Source organism: Rhinolophus sinicus, linkage group LG06 (genome assembly GCF_036562045.2).
Source record: "Rhinolophus sinicus isolate RSC01 linkage group LG06, ASM3656204v1, whole genome shotgun sequence".
NCBI classification, from domain to species: domain Eukaryota; kingdom Metazoa; phylum Chordata; class Mammalia; order Chiroptera; family Rhinolophidae; genus Rhinolophus; species Rhinolophus sinicus.
In genome coordinates, this window is record NC_133756.1 from 13,183,117 (window position 1) to 13,202,142 (window position 19,026).

Genomic DNA, 19,026 nt, shown 5'->3' on the forward strand with positions numbered 1-19,026 from the left:
TGGGGATATCCATATATTACAGGTGAGGAAACTGAGTCTCGGTTAGTCCAGCGTCATACAATTTATTAATAAATAAAGGAGTCAGAGTTTGAAACTCGCGTTGCCCGACTCCCAAGTGCTTAGTTGTTTTGCCATCGTGACACTGATTAATAGTGATGTGAAAATGTTCCTCCTATTCTTCTGCCTCCCACTCCTCACATGAGCTTTTTTGCTTCCTGGCAGCTGACTTGACACCAGTGTTTTGGGGTTTAAAAGAGGCTCTAGTGTGAATAAGGCACACAACTGATCTGTTGGCCTTCTGCTGTCTCTTCTCAGAATCTGTGGTCTAAACTTTCGAGAAGAGAACTTAACAATACCGGCAACTCTGCAGCTTCAGGGATTGCCCCACGACACACCCTGATAGCCTAACTAAACTCTTACTTAGATGCCATAGTGAAATTGTCATGCAATCCCTTAATACTTTAATGTATACTGTTTTTAATGGTTTAGCTGTTATTTCAAGTCCTTATAAATGTGATTTGCTACTGGTTAAATGTTCCTAATAGCTGAATAATAAAATTTGTGTCAATTTACAGGCTCTGTGTTTTTCAGATACTTATCTAGGTCTCTAATCAAAAGATCAAATTCAACATTAGTCACATTTCTGATTTTTAAATTAATGAAGTTGGGTGTAATGGTTTATTCTATCTGTACATATATGTGACACCTAAGAATTTCCTTGGGTGTGCCCTGAGGTGCTCCATGTTTTGGTAAGCAGTGTGGTGCAGTGGAAAGAGTTCTACCCTATGGCACCTGAGTTTGCATCCTAGATGTACTGGTATGGCGAGGGGCTGGTTGGTTAACTTCTGTGAACCTCACTGTTTCTCACATGTTAAGAGGGGATAGTGAAGATTAGAGGGGTAAAGTACCTAGCACAGAACCTAGCACTGATTGGTGTTTAGAAATTATTTTCATTTCAATGTGGAAAATGAGTAGAGTGCGTGTAGAGAAGTAAATATGGCAAAGTGATCAGACAGACCGCCTAGCTTATATTTCAGGGCTCTGCCAAATCTCTGCATATGCCCATGATGACCTCTCATGTGAGATGAACCAAGGTATTTCTAGAAAAGAGGTCATCTACTTGGCAGAAGAGTTATGTTTAGTCTTGGGACCCTTAGCTTTGATGGGAGGAAGCAGATTTAGGAGATTGTTAAAAGTCCCCAGATAATAGTGAGACATTTCTATATGACTATTTTGTAAAAAATAAAAGAAAAAAGGCATGTTGACTGATTTTCACCATATTAGTAGGCTCCTGTTAAATCCTAAATAGTTAGTGTTGGTGGCGGTGGGGAACCTATACAATTGGGCCCAAAATCCGCAAGGAGATCTTCAACCAACACTGGAGTGTCTTCAGTAACCACAATACTACAGGTTTCCCCCGCTATCCGAAAGTAGCTCATTATTATGAAACCTTTGTAAGCCGAAATGGCATAAAGGGAAGACGCAATCACCTTAGGACACATCTTGCTAACAGATGCACAAAATAAAGCGAGATAAAGCACAGATGCTCACAGTCGCAGTTCAGAACTATGGCGGGTTGATGCTGAGATGCTGAGTGTAGTTCCTGGTGAAGGAGCTTGGTGGTGTCATTCTTGCTGCTCAGGTGCTCGCTGCAAAACAAACGCTGTCCGCTGTTTTTGCTTTTCACATTTTTTCATAAAAGCGAAAATCCTTTTTGGATTTCTTTTGGTTATTAAAACAGGTACTAATGTAGTAGGTCTTTTGTAAAAGCAAAGTGGTAAAGCGAACTTTCGAAAAGCAGGGGATACCTGTATTTACAATATATCAGGCTGCGATCGGCCCTGCTGCTTATCTTGAAAATGTGGTAGAAAAATTGATCCTCTATTGGAAGCTAGTCAGCAACATTTTGTGGACGCCCTAAATAAATTAGTTAATCCATCAAACTGAAATGTGCTTTAAACAGTATATTCACTGAGGCTCTATCTTTGCCATTTCCACCCTCCCCCCATCATTATATTTTCCTCTTGGGTTCCTGGTAGACTTTTTGGGAATGCCACTCTTTCTGTCACTAACTTCATACATTACCCCAGAATTTTCCCATTTAGATCAGTTTGTATTTCAAAATAAAGTGATTTGCCTGGTATAAATACGTACGTGCTTTTAAAATTAGCATGGACATAATAACAGATACCTTTTTAGAAATCCTGCGAACTTTTGTATGGCCATTGATACCACTCTTTGGTATTGGTAAAGAGGCAGCATTTTCTTTGGAGCCATTGGATCACCCCACTCCATTTTCTTTTTTTCCTTCTGTTAATTAACGCTCGACAGAAAACTGAAGATAGAAGTCACAACTTTCCGACCTTGTGCACATTGCTTCTCTGGTTTACTGCCATAGGATACTGTAGTAATATCTTACAGACATCTTTGATGGCCAATCAGAAGCAGTTAAATTACCTTAAATTTTTTAAATGGAACTCTGACAGCCAATAAGAAATGCTTTGGGTGGGAACTGTAACAACCCTTTCGTTTGATTTTAAAAACAATTCTGGATTTGCAGTATCCTCAGTTTTGTAAACGCATGAGGCCCTAACGCATCTGCTCTGTGCATTTGCCAGGCGTTTCCAAGCCTTAAGTTCCCTGTAGTTTGAAGTCTGAATCTGACCCCTGTTCTGCTTCTCAAGGTAACTTTAAAACAGGAAGTGTACAAAGGAGGTAACTGATGACGTGAACAGCCAATCGTGGCTTTGTATTCTTAGCCGATAAAGCAGCTCAGCCAATGGGAGCACTCTGGAGGCAAGGTTTGGTGTCAAATAGCATGTTAGATTGAATGCCTTTGACTGTTAAAGTGGAAGGAGGCTGCAGGGCTTCATTGGAGCCTCGGAGTTTTTCACTGAGGCAGGGGTCAGCTGAAAGACAAAGAAAAATGGCGAATAGTTTGCTGGGGGGTGGGGGGACAGCTGTTCGGGTTTTCACTGGAGTGGACATTCCAGACTCAGGTTTCTGCATCTCCTGCTGCCTTTTGTTTCCTCCGTCCTTTTGGGGGGGAGGGATAGGAGTGACTTAAATTCTCCCTGTCCGAGGAGATATAAATAACTACATGTAAAATTAATGCAGTTCCCGGTAAGTTTAATTCTTTGTTTTGTGTTAAAATGGTAGAAACTGTTTAGCTTCAGAGAGTGTAGACAAGTTGCACTGTTTCAGAAAATGGCCACTTTACATTCCATGCATACCTTTTGGTGCACCTAGAATACCTTGCTCTGTAGATTTTGCATGCCCTTCAACTAGGATTTCTTTTCCTAGTTGAGTATCGGCAAGATCAGGTACATGAAGAAAGGCTAATCATTTTTCAGGGACACACAGAAGCAAAGCACTTTCTCTTTGCATTGGGTAAACTTAACTGTTTTCCAAATAATTTTCCTTTGTTCAAGTGCACTGAAGCTTTCCTACAGAATAAGCTGAGTAGTTGTAAGACTTTTTCTATTTCCATGCACTTTGTTGACATCTGTGTTTTCAGAGGTAGAAGCAACACTATCGCTGTTCTAAATTTGTATTAAAATATGATTTGCACTGATGCAGGTTCTAATGGTGAAGGCCCACATGCCAATGTGAAATTCTCCCTTAACTTTCTCGATTACCTGTCTGCTTCTATATTCTAATAAGTACCAATTAATTAAGTAACGATCTTTGTTTGAAAATGCACATTTTAGCATAGAATGCTGTTTTGAAACACACTTCTTCACTATAGTGGCAGGGACGAGCACATCTTTTTCCACCAATTTCACACGTTTTGTCAGGTGTTGATTTGGTTCTTTAATGTGAGCAAAACGCTTTTCATTTTCTGTATGAAATATTTAAATCCTAATTTACCTGCAATTTGTGAATAGGAAAGTTGAGAGTATAGGCACCCTACCCTGTCTTTTGCCCTTGGTATTTTTTTTCCTCTTTAGGATATGAAGCTAATGCAGGTTGCTAATCAATAACCAGCCGTTCTTGTGAATAGTGAAATCTTCCATCCCGGGCACTAAAGATCTATGATACACTTGATTTTAAAAAGCAATTCTTTGTTTTCTTTTTATTTGCAAGTATGGAATGAAGGTCATTGGAACATTTCTGCTGCAGACTCAGTGTGGAGCCCTGAGCCAGCAGCACTCGGTCTCTGGGTAGGGAACAGGAGCAGGCCCTCTTAGAGGAGAAGTTTGGAGGGTGTTGATTTGCCTTCCCCTCGCTTCCTCTGGAGTAAAGGATTTACCTGAGAGGATCGATAGGGGTTTAGATTTTGGACTCTTAGAATTGGAATGGTGGAGCAGTCAAAGTTGCTAGATGCAGGCCTCTGTCGTTGCTCGCAAAAGTGACCTTGAAAAACTGCCGAGGAGTGGAAAGATTGAAGGACAAAGTTTGTTTATACAGATTTGAACTGAAAAGCTCTATTTAAGATGAAAAGAGACTGTACTTCTGATGTCCAAGTTGAGTGGTTAGTAGGACTATGTTATAGATTCAAATTGGGAGTTTTCAAGCAATAAGACAATAGGGCTGTATTCATTTTCTCCCACTCTTCTCCGTACCCTCCCCCCCACCAAAAAATTCTAAATCCTTTTGGTATGATAGTTGAGTGAACTGCCTAACAGATTCAGAATTCCTTGCATGCTACCTTGTCTTCTGTGTAATCTAGAGGGTTCTTACTGAAGAATGGTATTTCAGGAGTTCAAAGTAGTTACGTTTGTGAAACTTCTTTTGGGAAATTGGAATGCTTATGGTAAGAAAACAGTCATTCTGGGAAGTTATGTTACAGGAGAAAGGAGTATGTATTAAGGATTACATTTAAACAGGTAATTATTTTAATTTAACTTTATTTTTACAAGTCATTGATTTATATGTTATCAGATGCTTCAGGTTTTATATATTATTTAAAAACAGTTATAGATTCTGAATGACCCTATTGGTCCCGGAGAAGGCCTGGAGAGGGGAGGCAGAGGTAAGTGGGGCACAGTTGGAGGCCTAGATAGAACGCTTTATATTAAGAACTTTGTGGATTTAGCTTCTTGGAAAGATACCTAGCCACTCTCTCTGGCCTGGGTTCTTAACCTTTTTAGGGTCATGTTCTCTGAGAATCTGACCCACTACCTGGAAAATGCACATCGGCATGTCTGTACAGAACCCCTGGTGACTAAGATATTTTACAGTATATGTAGAATGGTGTTTATAGGATCTCTTCATTTATACTTTAGCCAGGTAAATGTTTGCCGGAGAAGTGAAAACTCTAAACTCTACTTCCAAAAGGAGCAAAGACCTTCTAGAGCTAGCTATAACTTAGACTAGGGGTGGCTGTGTGTGGGAGGGGGATGCTAGATGGGGTCTGAAATTTGGGCATTTGTTCGCTCTGATGACAGTATCTGAAGCAGCATGGAGCAGTAGCAGAAGCCGGCTATTTAAAGTCAGGAGGCTTGTGTTCAGGTCCCACATAGCTCTCACCAGCTTTGTGAGCTTGGGCGAGTCAACCATTTAGTGTCAGCTTCCTCACATGTAAAAATGGGGCCTAAAAATAGTACCTTCCTATTTAGTAGTGTCTCAGATGAGATCATGTATGTCAAAGTGCTTTGCAAATTGTGAAGTGCAACGTAAAGGTTAGTTGTTACTAATTCAAACTGTTGGCATTGGTTAATTGCTTATGAAGATAGATGTGGCATCAAAGGAAAAAAAATGCCAGTATTTTAATACATCTATAAAGGAGTTTGTCAGTACTTCTCTTTTAAACTGGTTCCATGTGCCTTCACCTGCATATTCCTGTTTATGTTGACATGACTCTATGTAATGCATACATTGAGACTATTGAACTTCCCTTACCAAGATTCCTATGAAAGAATTTTAACCCCTTTGTCAAAAATTAGGGTCCTCTCAGAATAAGATGATATGGGAATAACGATTTTTTTGAAACTCTTATTAGTTAGGAACCTCTCAGAATAAAAATTGGAAACCTGTTCTGATTGGATACTGAGATTTGCTTTATAATACAGGTAAGTTGTAATAGTTGCAAATGTTTATCAGCAGAGGTTCCATTTTTAGTTTGTATATCAAATATTTATAAAGTAAATGAGCCATTTTTTTGTTTGCTTTGTGGTCATATGATCTCCTTTCTCTCAGTTTTCAAGCTTGGGAGATAGTTATAGCTTGCACAGTAGTAGCAAGCAAGTAGATGTTGGGATTAAGACTTTTTAAAAAATAGACTTTTTAAAAAATTGGTCTTTCATCAAAATATAAACACTAGCATGAGTTTCACACAACTGATACCTACTGTGAAGTATATTTCCAAGATAAATGGTGGAAAACCCATGGAGATCTCATTCTCACCCATTTTACATGCCTGCTGTCATCTGTTTTTAGGACTCTCCCCCCCCCCCCCCCCGTGGGGAGGGGTAGATATTTTGTGATCTATTTGATTTCCTGTCCTATTAAGTCACTTCCTCTCAGGCATGGTCAGTCAGCATTGATGTCTGCCTCCTTTCTGTGCATTGAAAGAATCATAGACAGAATAAGGCCTGGCAAAATTGACACTGTCCTCTCCAAATAAAATTCCAGTTCCAGGGATGTGTATGTTTGAAAGCAGCAGTTGTGGTAATTGTGAGCTTTTTGTTCCTAAAATAAGATGAGATGTTCCTTTAAAAGAAGCTATATACTTCGGTGGAGGCTTTGTTTATTCAAAAAACATTCTTAAAGCGAATCATTTATAATGGTCTTCTTGAATGAAGTTGTTAAGTAATGGTCCCTGTCCTTAATAATCTATGCATACAGAGTTTGTATACTCTTAAGTTAGGCTGACGGAAGTCACTTAGGGATATAGTCCAGTTCCCTTCCTTGTAAAGTGGGGAAGTTGAGGCGCAGAGAGATTAGGTGCTCTCGTCTGTCAGCCCTTCAATGACTGGCCTGTGCAAGTTCAGAGATTCAGCTCCTACTCAGTTCATTCCATGTTTCTTTTATTCCCCAAGGTTGTTTTTACCTTTTATTTTTCATATTTCTCTTCCTTTTGGTACATCTATACAGGTTTGCTGTTTGAACACAGAAGGAACAGAGAGAAAATGGGTTATGAAAGAGGTTCAGAAGTCTCCGTATGGAGTCTGTTGGTTAGAAAGTCTGCTGTGGCAGCAGACTTACCATCCCTTTTGGGATCTGAAGATCTCTTGCCTCAGCCAGTTGCTTATTCAGAAAGCTGAGAATCAGCTCGGAAGCTGCTGGTGCCCACCTGGCTGAGGTGTCCCAGAGAGCTGGGTTACTTTTATACATTACAAGGAACTAAGCCAAGTTACACAAATGCAACAGCTGCATGCCAGTTAGTGGGGGTTTTTTGTTTTGTTTTTGTTAACACACCTCAAGAACAAGCTAATTCCTAAACAAGTTTGGACCTGGTTCTTTGAGTGTATAAGCCAACCCGTATTTAATAAACAAAGATCCCAGGATCATTTAAAGCATTTGACAAGTCTGAAATAGAAATCATTGTCTGTATACTCCCAAAATAATATTTTGACCATGCTGACTTTAATCTTTGCCACCAGCAAAGTGGCATTATGTTTCTGCATGTGTGTGTCTGTGTAGTTGCGGATTTGTTTTTTTGTTCCTATTTTGCATATTCTCTGGTAGACCATAATCTGCTAGAAAATTTTTACTTTTTCGTAGTTAGATTTTTCACCACCTTCATCTATTTGAACAAAAGTTACAGTGTATTTTAAAAATGAGAGCTTGAATGATGTAACTTATGTAACATTTAAGTCCTGAGGTATATATTGTGACTGAAAATTATAGTAGACACAACTGAATGGTATCCACCTGTCTGCATTTCCCAGAAGTTTTGTTTTCTTTTAAATCTTTCTCCTGCCTCAGTATTGGGTCCTGCTCTTAAGAACTTGTTCTCAGATCCTATCTCTTCCTTTGGCATCCCAAAGTCAGACCCTACTGTTCAATAATTTACCAAAAGTTTTTCTCTATTTAGAGTGTTTACGATAAATTAAATTAGTTTTGTACCCTGCAGTGAAAAAGGGCAGTTGAAGGATAAGAAATGAAGGTAAATTCCACTGTAAAGGCAGAACTGAAGAAAAAAAAAATCTAGTAAATGTTTAACTTTAAAGAGGCACAACATAGCTTGTGACCTTGTGTTCTTTAGTTCAAAGGAAGAATGGAGAATAAAACAACCAGAGCAAACAGCAGTGCTGATTCACCTGCTTACTACCTTTTTTTCTTGGAAGTACTATCATTTTGTTCTGTTTCCATAGTTTCAATTACATAGGAAACTAAAGGGAAGACCCACTTGACTGGAAATATTCAGATAAAATTATTTTTTTTAAAAAAATCTATCTAAACTATATAGTTCTTACCTTTGAGAAAGTACTCAAGTTGGATGCTTTACACTTCCTTTCGCTAATTCACCATGCATACATGTCTTTCATGTGGAGTTTTTATTTTTTTATAAATTTCATTGAGGAATGTTGGGGAACAGTGTGTTTCTCCAGGGCCCATCAGCTCCAAGTCGTTGTCCCTCAATCTAGTTGTGGAGGGCGCAGCTCAGCTCCAAGTCCAGTCACCGTTTTCAATCTTTAGTTGCAGGGGGTGCAGCCCACCATCCCATGCGGGAATTGAACCGGCAACCTTGCTGTTGAGAGCTCGCGCTCTAACCAACTGAGCCATCCGGCCGCCCCTATGTGGAGATTTTTACTTTTTTTTAAAGTGTGTTTTTCCAGGACCCATCAGCCCCAAGTCAAGTAGAGCACCACGCTCTAACCAGCTGAGCTAACTGGCCACCCTGAAATTTTAAAAATATATACAAATAAAACTGTTCTCCAGGATCTAACAATCTGATAGTGGAGACATGTTTTATATCAAGTATATAAACTGATATGGAAGGTACAAGCGCAGGACGCAGAATTCAGAGGAGAGGAGACCTTTACTTCTGGTTTAGGAATGAAAGAAGGCATTTTACCTGAGTGTTGGACTCGGGTTAGGGACAAGGGCGTTCGGCATGGGGAATAGGAGGAGCAAGGTCATGATTCCAACAGGGCAGTGTGGGCTGAAAAGAGCAGTGAATGGTTCAGTCTGCTCAGAGCATAAGGAGATGAGTTAGGGACAGGAGGGAGGGGCAGAAGAAGCCTGGAGAAGGAAGTTGGGGCAGACGTTGGAGGGTTTTGACTGCCTGGCTAAGAAACTTGAACCGTCTCTCCTTGACATTGGTGAACTGGGGAAGATTTGGGCTAACAGGTTGATGTGGCAGTATCAAAGCTGTGCTTTTATAAGATCTATTAAGCATCATTATGTAGAAATGAGTAGATTTGAGTAGAAGACACTAGAAACAGTGAGCAGTGCAATGAGTTCACAGCTATTATAGAATAGTTATGAGAGCTTAAAGGAGATGGTAATGTAAAGAGCTTAGAACCCAACCTGGTGAGCAGTAAATGAGTATTAGCTGTTATCCTTTTTATTTATCATCATTTTTATCATTACATGGAGGTGATAAGGGCCGGAACAAAGTTAGTGGCAGTATGAAGAAAGGGCAGGAGACGGACACTGTTACTACAGAATTTAGCAGTTGATTAGAATGGAAGGACAGAGTCCCCGATGACTGAGATTTCAAGCCTGAGTGACTGGAGGATAAGAACAGAAAAGTTAGAAGGAGCGGGTTTGGGGAAAGAGGAGGATAGGTGTGCTTTTGCGTACATGGAGTTTGAGTTCTGGGTGGCTTTCCAGTTGGAGGTATTCAGGATACAGACCTGGAGCTTTGGAGAAATATCTGAATTGGTAATGTGTATTTGGAATTTAAGCTCATAGGGATTATAGCTGAACCTGGGGAATGGATGGCAGAGAATCAGGGAGAGAATGGGCAGAAGGACCAATAAACTTCGTGTCAAAGATGGAAACACAAAAAAGGTTGGACCCTGAAGTTGAGACATCTGGACGTGCGCGTGGCAGAGCCCTCTAGGTCGGCGGTCTCTAAGCTTTTTAAATGGCGCACCCCTATTACCTGAGTGTGCAGCTCACCTACATGGATTAGTATTGTTTACTCTAAAAAGTCACTTGGTCATTTTTTGAATGTTAGTTAAAACCAGAGAATGTCTTTAACTTGCCTTACCCGGGCATACATTACAAAGTAAAGGTGTCACCCTTTAGTGAAGCCCACATTTTCCTCCAAATACTTAGAGCACGTGTGTGTGGTACACGGTCTTGGCACAAGTTCAACTGAGTGAGGGCATTAGTATCATCATAGGTTAAATATTCAGAAAGCTAATATTAATATTTTCTGTTTGTGCCTTGATATGCAAAAGATTAGAAATACTGCCCTAGAATCTGATGGCCTTCACTTGTTAGGAAAATGTACTATTTCCTTGAAATGTTATCCAGTGGTTCTTTGCAATTATACACATATGTGTATATATGCGTGTGTACGTATCACCTTAAGCTTTCTTGTTTAAGGTTTAAGTATACATACACACACCTCCATCCGGGGCAAAGACTAGAGTTGATTTTTTCCCTGAGTATTATTGGGCTTAATCTTCCTGGTGTTAGCTTTGTGAAGTGTCAAATGGTAGCATTCTGCATGAAGACAACCATAAATACACATGGAGGAGTTGGGCAACATTTGCTTAACAAGTAATTTATAGCAACGTGATCAGGTTAACAGTCACGAGCAGTGCATACCGTAAATGACCAGGAAGAGGATAGCCACATCTGTAGGAGTTAGCAGAAACTTTAATAAAAGGCACCTATATTTAGTTTCTAGGCTAGGTATGTTGTAATTATCCTCAATCTAAAGTAAAGGCAATAAAAAAAACTTTCGCTAGAGAAATAGTGGTAAATTTCCAGCCACCTTACCTGGTTATTTATATCCTGAACTCCATGGTTATTTCTCTCCTGGTAATTAACTGGCCAAATGCCCATGAAGCTACCCTTGAAAGTAGTTAAGCGTTGTATAGTATGTAATATGTATATGAAACACAGAACTTTGTAGTTAATGGAGTGATTTTACATGTATTATCTCACTTGGTGTTTCCCTAAGGTAGGTAGGACGAGGATTACTACCCCACCTTGTGGGCGAGGAAACGAGAGGCAGAGCAGTGACTTAAGCCCTGGGCTCTCTGCATTGCACCTTGTTGCTGTCTGAAAAGCAAGCTGTGGCTGTGTCCCCATCTGGTGGGACTGATTCCTCCTCCCACCTCCCCTTTTCTTGTGCTTGCTCTTCCCCCAAAAGGCACACATTGAAAAAAAAATTGGGAATTTTCCTGGAGTTCTCACACAATCTTACATTATATGACTAAACAAGTTGATCATAAAAGGATCAACTATATAGTCAAATTGAATTATTTTTAAAGTTTTTGTCAAACAAGGTAGGTGAGGTGCTTTTCTGAACAAAGCGTAGTGCAAATAGATAACTATGAGTACTGCCAGCGTGTTGGGAGGTTGTCTCACTCATCCTAAGTTCATTAAGGCCAAATAAGTAGTTAAAAGACTTTCCAGATGGATGTGAAGTTAGAGTTGTGTTAAGTGTTCCGTGTTCCTTGGCTGTGTAGATGCACACTTGGTGGGGTGTATTGGGCAGCTAGATTTGGGTTCTTACCTTGGACCACAGACATGGGTATTTTTAGATGAGGTATGGTGTTCTCAAATAATCAGTTGCTTTATAGCTCTTAGCTGTGATTTATACTCCTTGCTTTACCCCTGGCGAGGTAGGTAGAACAAAGAAATTCTGATTTCTTGGAGTGAAGGCTGATAATTAAAATAATATTGTCACCATGTTCACAAGGTACCAATAGCTATAATTCTGAAACACTGCAAAATTTAGCCCGATGATTCCTCCGATATGTGTGCAGCTATGGCGACACCTCCAAGAAGAGGGCTATGGCTAAGGCTTTTCCCTGAACTATAGTGAAAAGATACAGTGACTGACTTCCCATCAGCAGGCCCCCAGAGAGAGTGAACTTGGAGCTTATCTCACAGACTTTTTATCTCTGCTCTTGGTTGGTGACCAGATATTCCCCAGGTCCCAGTCCTGTGGGCAACTGCGGCTTTACCAGGCCGGAAAAACCTTACTTTCCACTTTGAAATGTTTAAGAATCTGGCATCTTGGCATTTTGTAGTACTTTTTCCAGGAGAATGATAAGGAAAACTAAAGGTAAAAGGCTTGGGGGATTTATGTTCCAGACTGAGAAGACTCATAGGTTCTGAAATTTTTGGTCCTCTGCTAAGTTACCAATTCTAAAAAGGGAGGAGAACATCTGAAAGAACTCAACTGAGAATCAGGGCATATGGGTTTTAGTTCCAGCTGTGGCATAGCCTTGCCTGGGACCTGTGGCAAGCCCCTTAGTCTATCTGGATAAAGTACCTTTATCCGTCAGATGGGAATATCAGTACCTGTGCTGTGTTTGCAGTGAAAAGCAAATGAGATAATGTGAAGAAAGCTACTTTACAAAGTGCAAAGCATGTACAAATGTAAGAGATTAGCATAATCGTGCAGTTGCTTTGCACCCTTTGAAGTCCTCTTTGCATTCTCAGTTCCTGACAGCTGTATACTCGGAGGTGGGAGATTCAGGGTTTGGTTGGCTTGGAAGATTTGTTCCTTCTCATACTGCTGCTGCCTGCCCGCCCTCCCCCTCCTCTTTTTTTTTTCTTTCTTTCTTTTCAACATTTAAATCAATGGTAAAAGACACTAAGCAGAGGGCAGAATTCAGTGTGTCTGTGAATCAGCAGAATCCATACAGACAAATCAATACAGCCAAGCTCATATTGACATTCTTTTAACACCCTCCAAGTTTTTAATTGAGAGTTTTCTGAGCAGTGATGATGATATGTCATCTGGCTTTTGTCTGATGCTTGGTATTTTTCGAGACCTTTTAACACGCATTTTCCCATTTGTATGCTGCACTGCCATGTGGGGTGCAGCTGTAGGTGAGCAGAGGCTCCCAGAAGTTAAGTGATATGCCCAAGATCATAAATATACAGGTTAGTAGCCAGAGAGCAAGAACCTCCAGGTCCAATACATTTTCTTGATGTATTTTACCCTGTACTTGACTGCCCCCCACTGTTTGCAGCTGAGTATTCATAGGTGCTACTGACTGACCTAGAGACATATGAAGGGGAAGGATAAAATAGAAAGGAAAAAAAGGGACAGCATGGGAAGAGAAACAGCAGACATAAGTGAAAGCTGCTTATATGACGGGAGACAGCCATTAGCATCTTCTCTTCTGCGACTGCCACAGACATGTTGGGAGCAGGGAGCAAGTGGATAAAAATAATCTTTTGGGTTAAGGATTTAAGTCAGTGATCGAACTGAGACTGCTCATCTTTGAACTGTTTGACTAGAGACAGACCTTAAAACAATGCGAAAAGTAAGAACGAACAACGTATACCAAATCAAGAACAGAATTTTAGAGCTTCCGCATTTCTGACCATTTACTATATTGTGACCTTGAACAAGTAACTTAAGATGCCCAAATCTGCTTTCTTATCTGTAAAATTGGAACGATATTGATATCTTTATCACTGAACTGAGTGAAGATCAATTGAGGGTAATGTATGTGACAAGTAGTTTGTGAACTCCAAAGCTCTTAAGTTGGCATCTTTGAAACGTTCTTCAGAATCACACTTCTCACCTCTCCTGAGCATACACAGAAGCAGGATCCTGCCAGAAACTGGACAAGAGGTTGTTTTCAGGGTTTCTGAATCTCAGAAGGGATCCAGTAAGCAAAATGGCTCTTTGTTTTAGGATACAATTTGACTCCGGCTACAGGCACTATTTCTGTTTCCAGCTCATCAGAATTCTTTCAGGCTCAGGGCCTGAAAAACCAGTTACTCATCATTCTTTCTGCAAGAATTTATTTACTCCTGTTAGGTTGGAGGGTCAAAGAGATTAACAAATATTTCTGTGGGGCAGAGGGGTCTAGCCGAGCTTCCTCTTAATGGTGGCTTAACGGGTGAGGGACCCATATAACAGCTGTGTGATTTAGGGCAAGCTTCTCAACCTCTGGCACTTAGTTTCTCCATCAGTAAATGAGGGAGAACACTACCTCTGTCATGGGAAGATTCAATGAAATAAAACACATAACATGCTTTAGAACTGGGTTCTAAATATTATCTGACCCTTTTTTTGTAACGGGCCTGATACATTTTCAGCTTGTGAGTCATTCGGTTTCTGTTGTAACACTTCAGCTCTACTGTTGCAGAGTGAAAGCAGCCAGAGATAATATAAATGAATGAGGGTATCAGTCTCCAGTGAAACTTAATTTATAAAAAGAGGCTGCAGGCTACATTTGGCCTGTGGGCTGTACTTTGTGTACTTTGCTTTAGAATACTTCATTAAAATATTTGGTCTTTTTTCTGTATCATCCAAATTACTGATAGTGTTTTATTGCTTTCCTATATGCAGGGATGGTTTAAGTTGAGCATTAACGAAGGAATGAGGAAGAAAGTGTATGAAGTAAGATGTTTACATACCATTTCTATTCCACAGAAACAGGTTTGAAAATGTTCCGTTTATGCCTTGCTATCAGTTTCGTTGCTACACCAGTTGCTATGCCTTCATTTTTTCCCAGTGATAACTATATTATGATCTAGCCCTGATTTAAAAGATTATGTTGTAGTAGGCAGGAAACAGAAACATGTTTTTGTTTTTGAAGAAATGTGTCTGCTGCCATTTGAAGAGGTGTCCTGTGAGCAGATCTTTAGGCAGCGTGCGGCCAGTTTCAACCCTTCGTCTTTTGGGAAGCATGGTTCTTCCAGTCGGCATTCTGCAAACCAGCTTCCAGCTTAGCCTCTTGCATCTAGAGACAGACACACCCTCAAACACCGAACTTAGCGTTCATCAGGAAAGGGGTCTCCAGTAAGGCTACGTTATTCGTTCTTATGGTAGTGAGTGCCGTCTGTATCCAGTTATATAGGGTTTAGAACTTAAGTAGTAAGGGTGCTGGCACTAAGCTCAGGGCTTTCTTAAGTAGAAACCTTAGATGAGCTTAAATAAAGACTGTTGAACCCTCTTCGCTCTGGTCACCCTGCCTTCCCCCGTGTTCATTGATTTATTGCGTCATGTAGTGACGCGCAGCCATCCTATACGAGACCACCGCTGGGCGTACGCGTTCACTGTACATTGCTCCTGGGGTGGCTTAAGAGAGTGACAAGGCCACCAACTCACGGGCAGCAGGCCAGTTCACAAACAGGTTTTTGATTTCCAGAGCAGTGTTATTTTTCCTTGTATGAAATCGTCAGTTTGAGGTTGGATTTTATTGTGGAGAGCATGTTTCCTTAAGGCTTGAAATGCTTTTTAGCTGTCATGATTGATAATGGCATATGTCCTTAGGCCCATCTGTACAAACACGAGAAGCAAATTGACTGTGGTAGAATTGTTTTGTTTTGAAAAGCTCAGTTCTCAAATTTAGTTTTCATTTTTCTTTCTTATTTGGAAGAGTATCTAAAATAGCAAGCACAGTTAGCTTAAATGCTACCTCCTTATTCATGTATTTCATATTAATATTCTGTCTCTTTATCTCTCACTCACCCTTTACACTATAACATCCCAACAGTTTTAGCAGATTCAAATAAGGAAACCAGGAACCAACTGCAGTAAATAACCTGAAGCAGTGCTGGAACATAAATGCATGTAAGAGTGCTGCTGATCGGGCTTTAAAATAAAAATCTTGTCATCTACTGACAGAGGAAAACACGATCAAAATGCCAGTCAGAAGGAAGTGAAGAACACATGTGCTTGGAACATAGGAGGATACTTGGTGTGTGTTACGTTGGAGACACAGGAACGGTTGGGGACTCTCAGAGCGGCCTCAAGGCTGCAGTTTGGATTGGGGGCATTAAGGAAAAAGGTGGTGCCAATGTTTAGATTTGTTTTTCATTCAGAACCAGGCTAAGGAGATTTACTTGCATTTGACAACGAGGGCATTATTTTCAGGTGAAACGTAACTGCCTGGGATGGAGCAGCAGCTCTAGTACTTGAATAGAAGCAGCGTTGGTCAAGGATTGCGCTTCATGTTAGGGGAGCTTCTATGGTCTTTTTTTCTTGAATAGTGATATTAGGGTTTTAAGATATTATCTTTCAAAAACATCTATTTGGTTTTAGTTCAAAGAGCTGTACTGTGGGTTTAGGCATTTTATGAAGGACTTTCGTAGAATGAGGTACATGCCGAGAAATAGAGCTAAAATCTTAACAGTACAGAGTTTTAGAATTTGGAATATTACAATTCAACCTTATGTTTCTTTGATCATTTTATGAGGTTGATCATTTTGATACATCCTGTTCCATATCCAGGCATATCACTAAGGGAGAATTTGGCGAGCATGGTACCTGGTCAAAAGCAAGAGCTTGAAAGATTTCCAAGCGAATCTTTAAAGAGGAGCACTCTGCTTCTGGGATGTTTGAAAACTGCTTAGGTCTCTTTTTCTTTTTTCAAGAAGGATACAGAGTAACTGGATATTAGAGTGACAGCCATATTGGCCACCCTTGAGTGATCTGATTGAATCACCTCATTTCTTCCATGATTTTCTCTTTATCATCCTGCTAATGAATGGCCAAACCAGAGGTATTTGCCCTCTTTCTCCTACTTACCAGTTGTCATTAATTTTTCAAACTCTGCCAATCTATCCCGGTCTCCTTTCTGAAAAGGTTCTGACTTTCAAAAGAATTATCCTGGGGAACGGTACACACCCATGTTTCCAGTCCGCCTTGCAACTCTCGGGACTGTGTGTGCCTCCAGCCTTCCTGACATGCATGCCCTGTCAGCTGAAATGCACTTGAGTTGAGTCCGGCAGGTTCCTGATTGTAGTCCTTCTTATTTTAAAGGCCCAGAGAGAACCTCATTTATTCTGAGCTTCCCAGAATAGTTTGTATAACCAGTTCCTTTGGTTGTTCAAGCAATCCCAGTAAGTCCATTTCAGGGCCCAGCTTTCCAAGAGGCCTCGTTTTCTCAGGAAGGCCATACCTAGCAACTCTCTTGCCCTTTCATTCAGGAATAATTACTTATCAGACTGCATGCTAGATGCTACAAGGGATCCAGAGATGAATTGTACTCAGGTCCTAGCTACAAGGACTTTGTAAACCAGAAGGGGAACTATGATAAGACGTACACATAGATAATGATCATATAAGGTAATGTGTGAGGGAAGAAAGAGGTACAGACAGATTAAGGGCTCTGAGGGGTCACAGGAAGGAGGGATCACTTCCAGACAGGGTATTTAGAGAAGACTCGTGGAGAGATGGCATTGAGTTGAATGAGGAGAAACAGCCTCTTCATTGATGGACTTTGATTCTTCTCCTTCTAGCTTTGGAAAGCAAACTCTTTTTAAAATCAGATAAATTAATAGATATTGAGAGTTGAGATTGCTTCTAGCAACAACCATTCAATACTTCATCTGAGCCTTCAGTCTTTATTAAACAGTTAATCAGGCAGTCTCATGTAAGTATTTATAAAGTAATTAATGAACATAAATGATAAATCTAATAATAATGAATTAAGTCTGGGAAATTCTATAGTGCATTTTTCAGGAGAGTGATCTGTGTTTATGCGGCTTGGTCCTAAGACAGTTTGTCCTTGTCAACTGCTCATAAATAGCTCTATCTTGTGACAGAGATAGCAATTTAACATGGGATAAAAAAGGATCCTAGAATATAAATCTCTTTCTTACTTTTAAATACATACCTCCTCTCATCATCCTAGAAGAAGAACCAAACATATTTTTCCTGGACTATAGATGTTATAAATAGGCCACTTGTGTAGCAAAATCAATTTAGTTGATATTCATGTATTAATTATTAAAAGAAGTCATAAGATTAAGGTTGCTTTATATTCTTTAACTTGGGTGTTTGGTGAGCAGAATTTGTTTGTGTTTATGATTAAGTTTTATTATTTTAATGTTAAGTTGTGCCTCAGTCAGAAAATACTGAGAACACCAATTTGTGTAAAATCTGTTTCTTGAGATTTGGTCTAATTTTTAAACCCCCATGTAAAGACTGGGTCTGCTTTAAGGAAAGCCTTTTGAATCAGAGTACTCACTTTTTCTAGGAATTTACAGTAACAATTTGTGTTCCTCTAAGAGGTATTAAAAGAATTAGCTACTAATCATCTCTGTGCAAAGATACTAGAAAATATGTTCCAAACCTTTTTCTGTTTTTCCTCATGAGAGGATCTTCTGTCCCTGGTGAAGAGACTATCTTTGGTTTTTGGTCAGAATTTATAAAAAGAGGTTTCTGGATGGAAAAAAATCATAAAAACTATAACTGTGAATCCAAAGCTCAAATGGAAACTTGTTTGTAAATTCAAGTTAATGTAAAGAACAGTCAGAGCTATCTAAAGATGAAAAAGAATGCCTTACTAATAAGCCAGTTTCCCAGAACTGGAGGAGGAGCTCATATTTAAGCTAAAGGACCACTTAGGGTGGGATTGGGCAGAGGTGGCAGTAGAGCTGTGAGCATCTTTTAGAGGGGTGGGCCTCTAGTTCTTAATGTCTTTTTTGAAATTGTAAACTTCTATGATGCAGTAAAATATAAAGGACATTATTGATGGGTGTTTTTTTTTTGCCATTATCCATTTCTGATTATCTAATTCAGATGGGCCTCTCAATTAAAAAACTTAACCTTTAAATCTTTTTTTTTTTAAATGAATTACATCTTTAATGGAAGGGAGAAGTGAGATATAGAAAAACAGTGATCTTTAAATCAGTTTTGAGTTCCAGAATTATTTAACTCCCATTTTGTACTCAATCCCCATTCCAACAGTGTATGGCTCCGAGCCAGCCAGAGATTCATTCATGATCTATTGACTGCACACGTGTTTGGGAACTGATTGCGCCAACACGTCCTTAGTTGGGGCACTGCAAAATTTAAAAGCAGACTGCACAGACATTTCAAAAGTGCTTCTTGAATTGTTCGCCTGTGTAATGTTTGTGGGAAGAGATCAGAGGACAACCAGAAGTTGTTACCAGCATTCTAAATCTCACAGACCTTTACACTCAGACTAAACCTACACATAAGCAAGTACACAGAGATACCACTGGCAG

General features: G+C 39.9%; 1 protein-coding gene across 9 annotated transcripts in view; it reads left to right on the top strand.

The window, feature by feature from the left end:
- NFYC (nuclear transcription factor Y subunit gamma) overlaps positions 1-19,026 on the top strand; it is a 60,354-nt gene that overhangs the window by 10,453 nt on the left and 30,875 nt on the right. Inside the window, exon 1 of one of the 9 annotated variants that reach the window (XM_074334500.1) lies at positions 2,877-3,123. The exons of 2 other annotated variants lie outside the window; for them this stretch is intronic. Coding sequence is in view for 2 of the 7 variants with exons in the window: in XM_074334495.1 (XP_074190596.1) it covers positions 2,927-2,999 (73 nt within the window). In the remaining 5 variants the exon portion in view is untranslated. Of the gene's footprint in view, positions 1-2,876; positions 3,124-4,449; positions 4,475-4,684; positions 4,830-19,026 lie in introns of those variants that run through there. 6 more of the 9 variants (XM_074334495.1, XM_074334498.1, XM_074334494.1 and 3 more) reach the window with 6 other exon arrangements.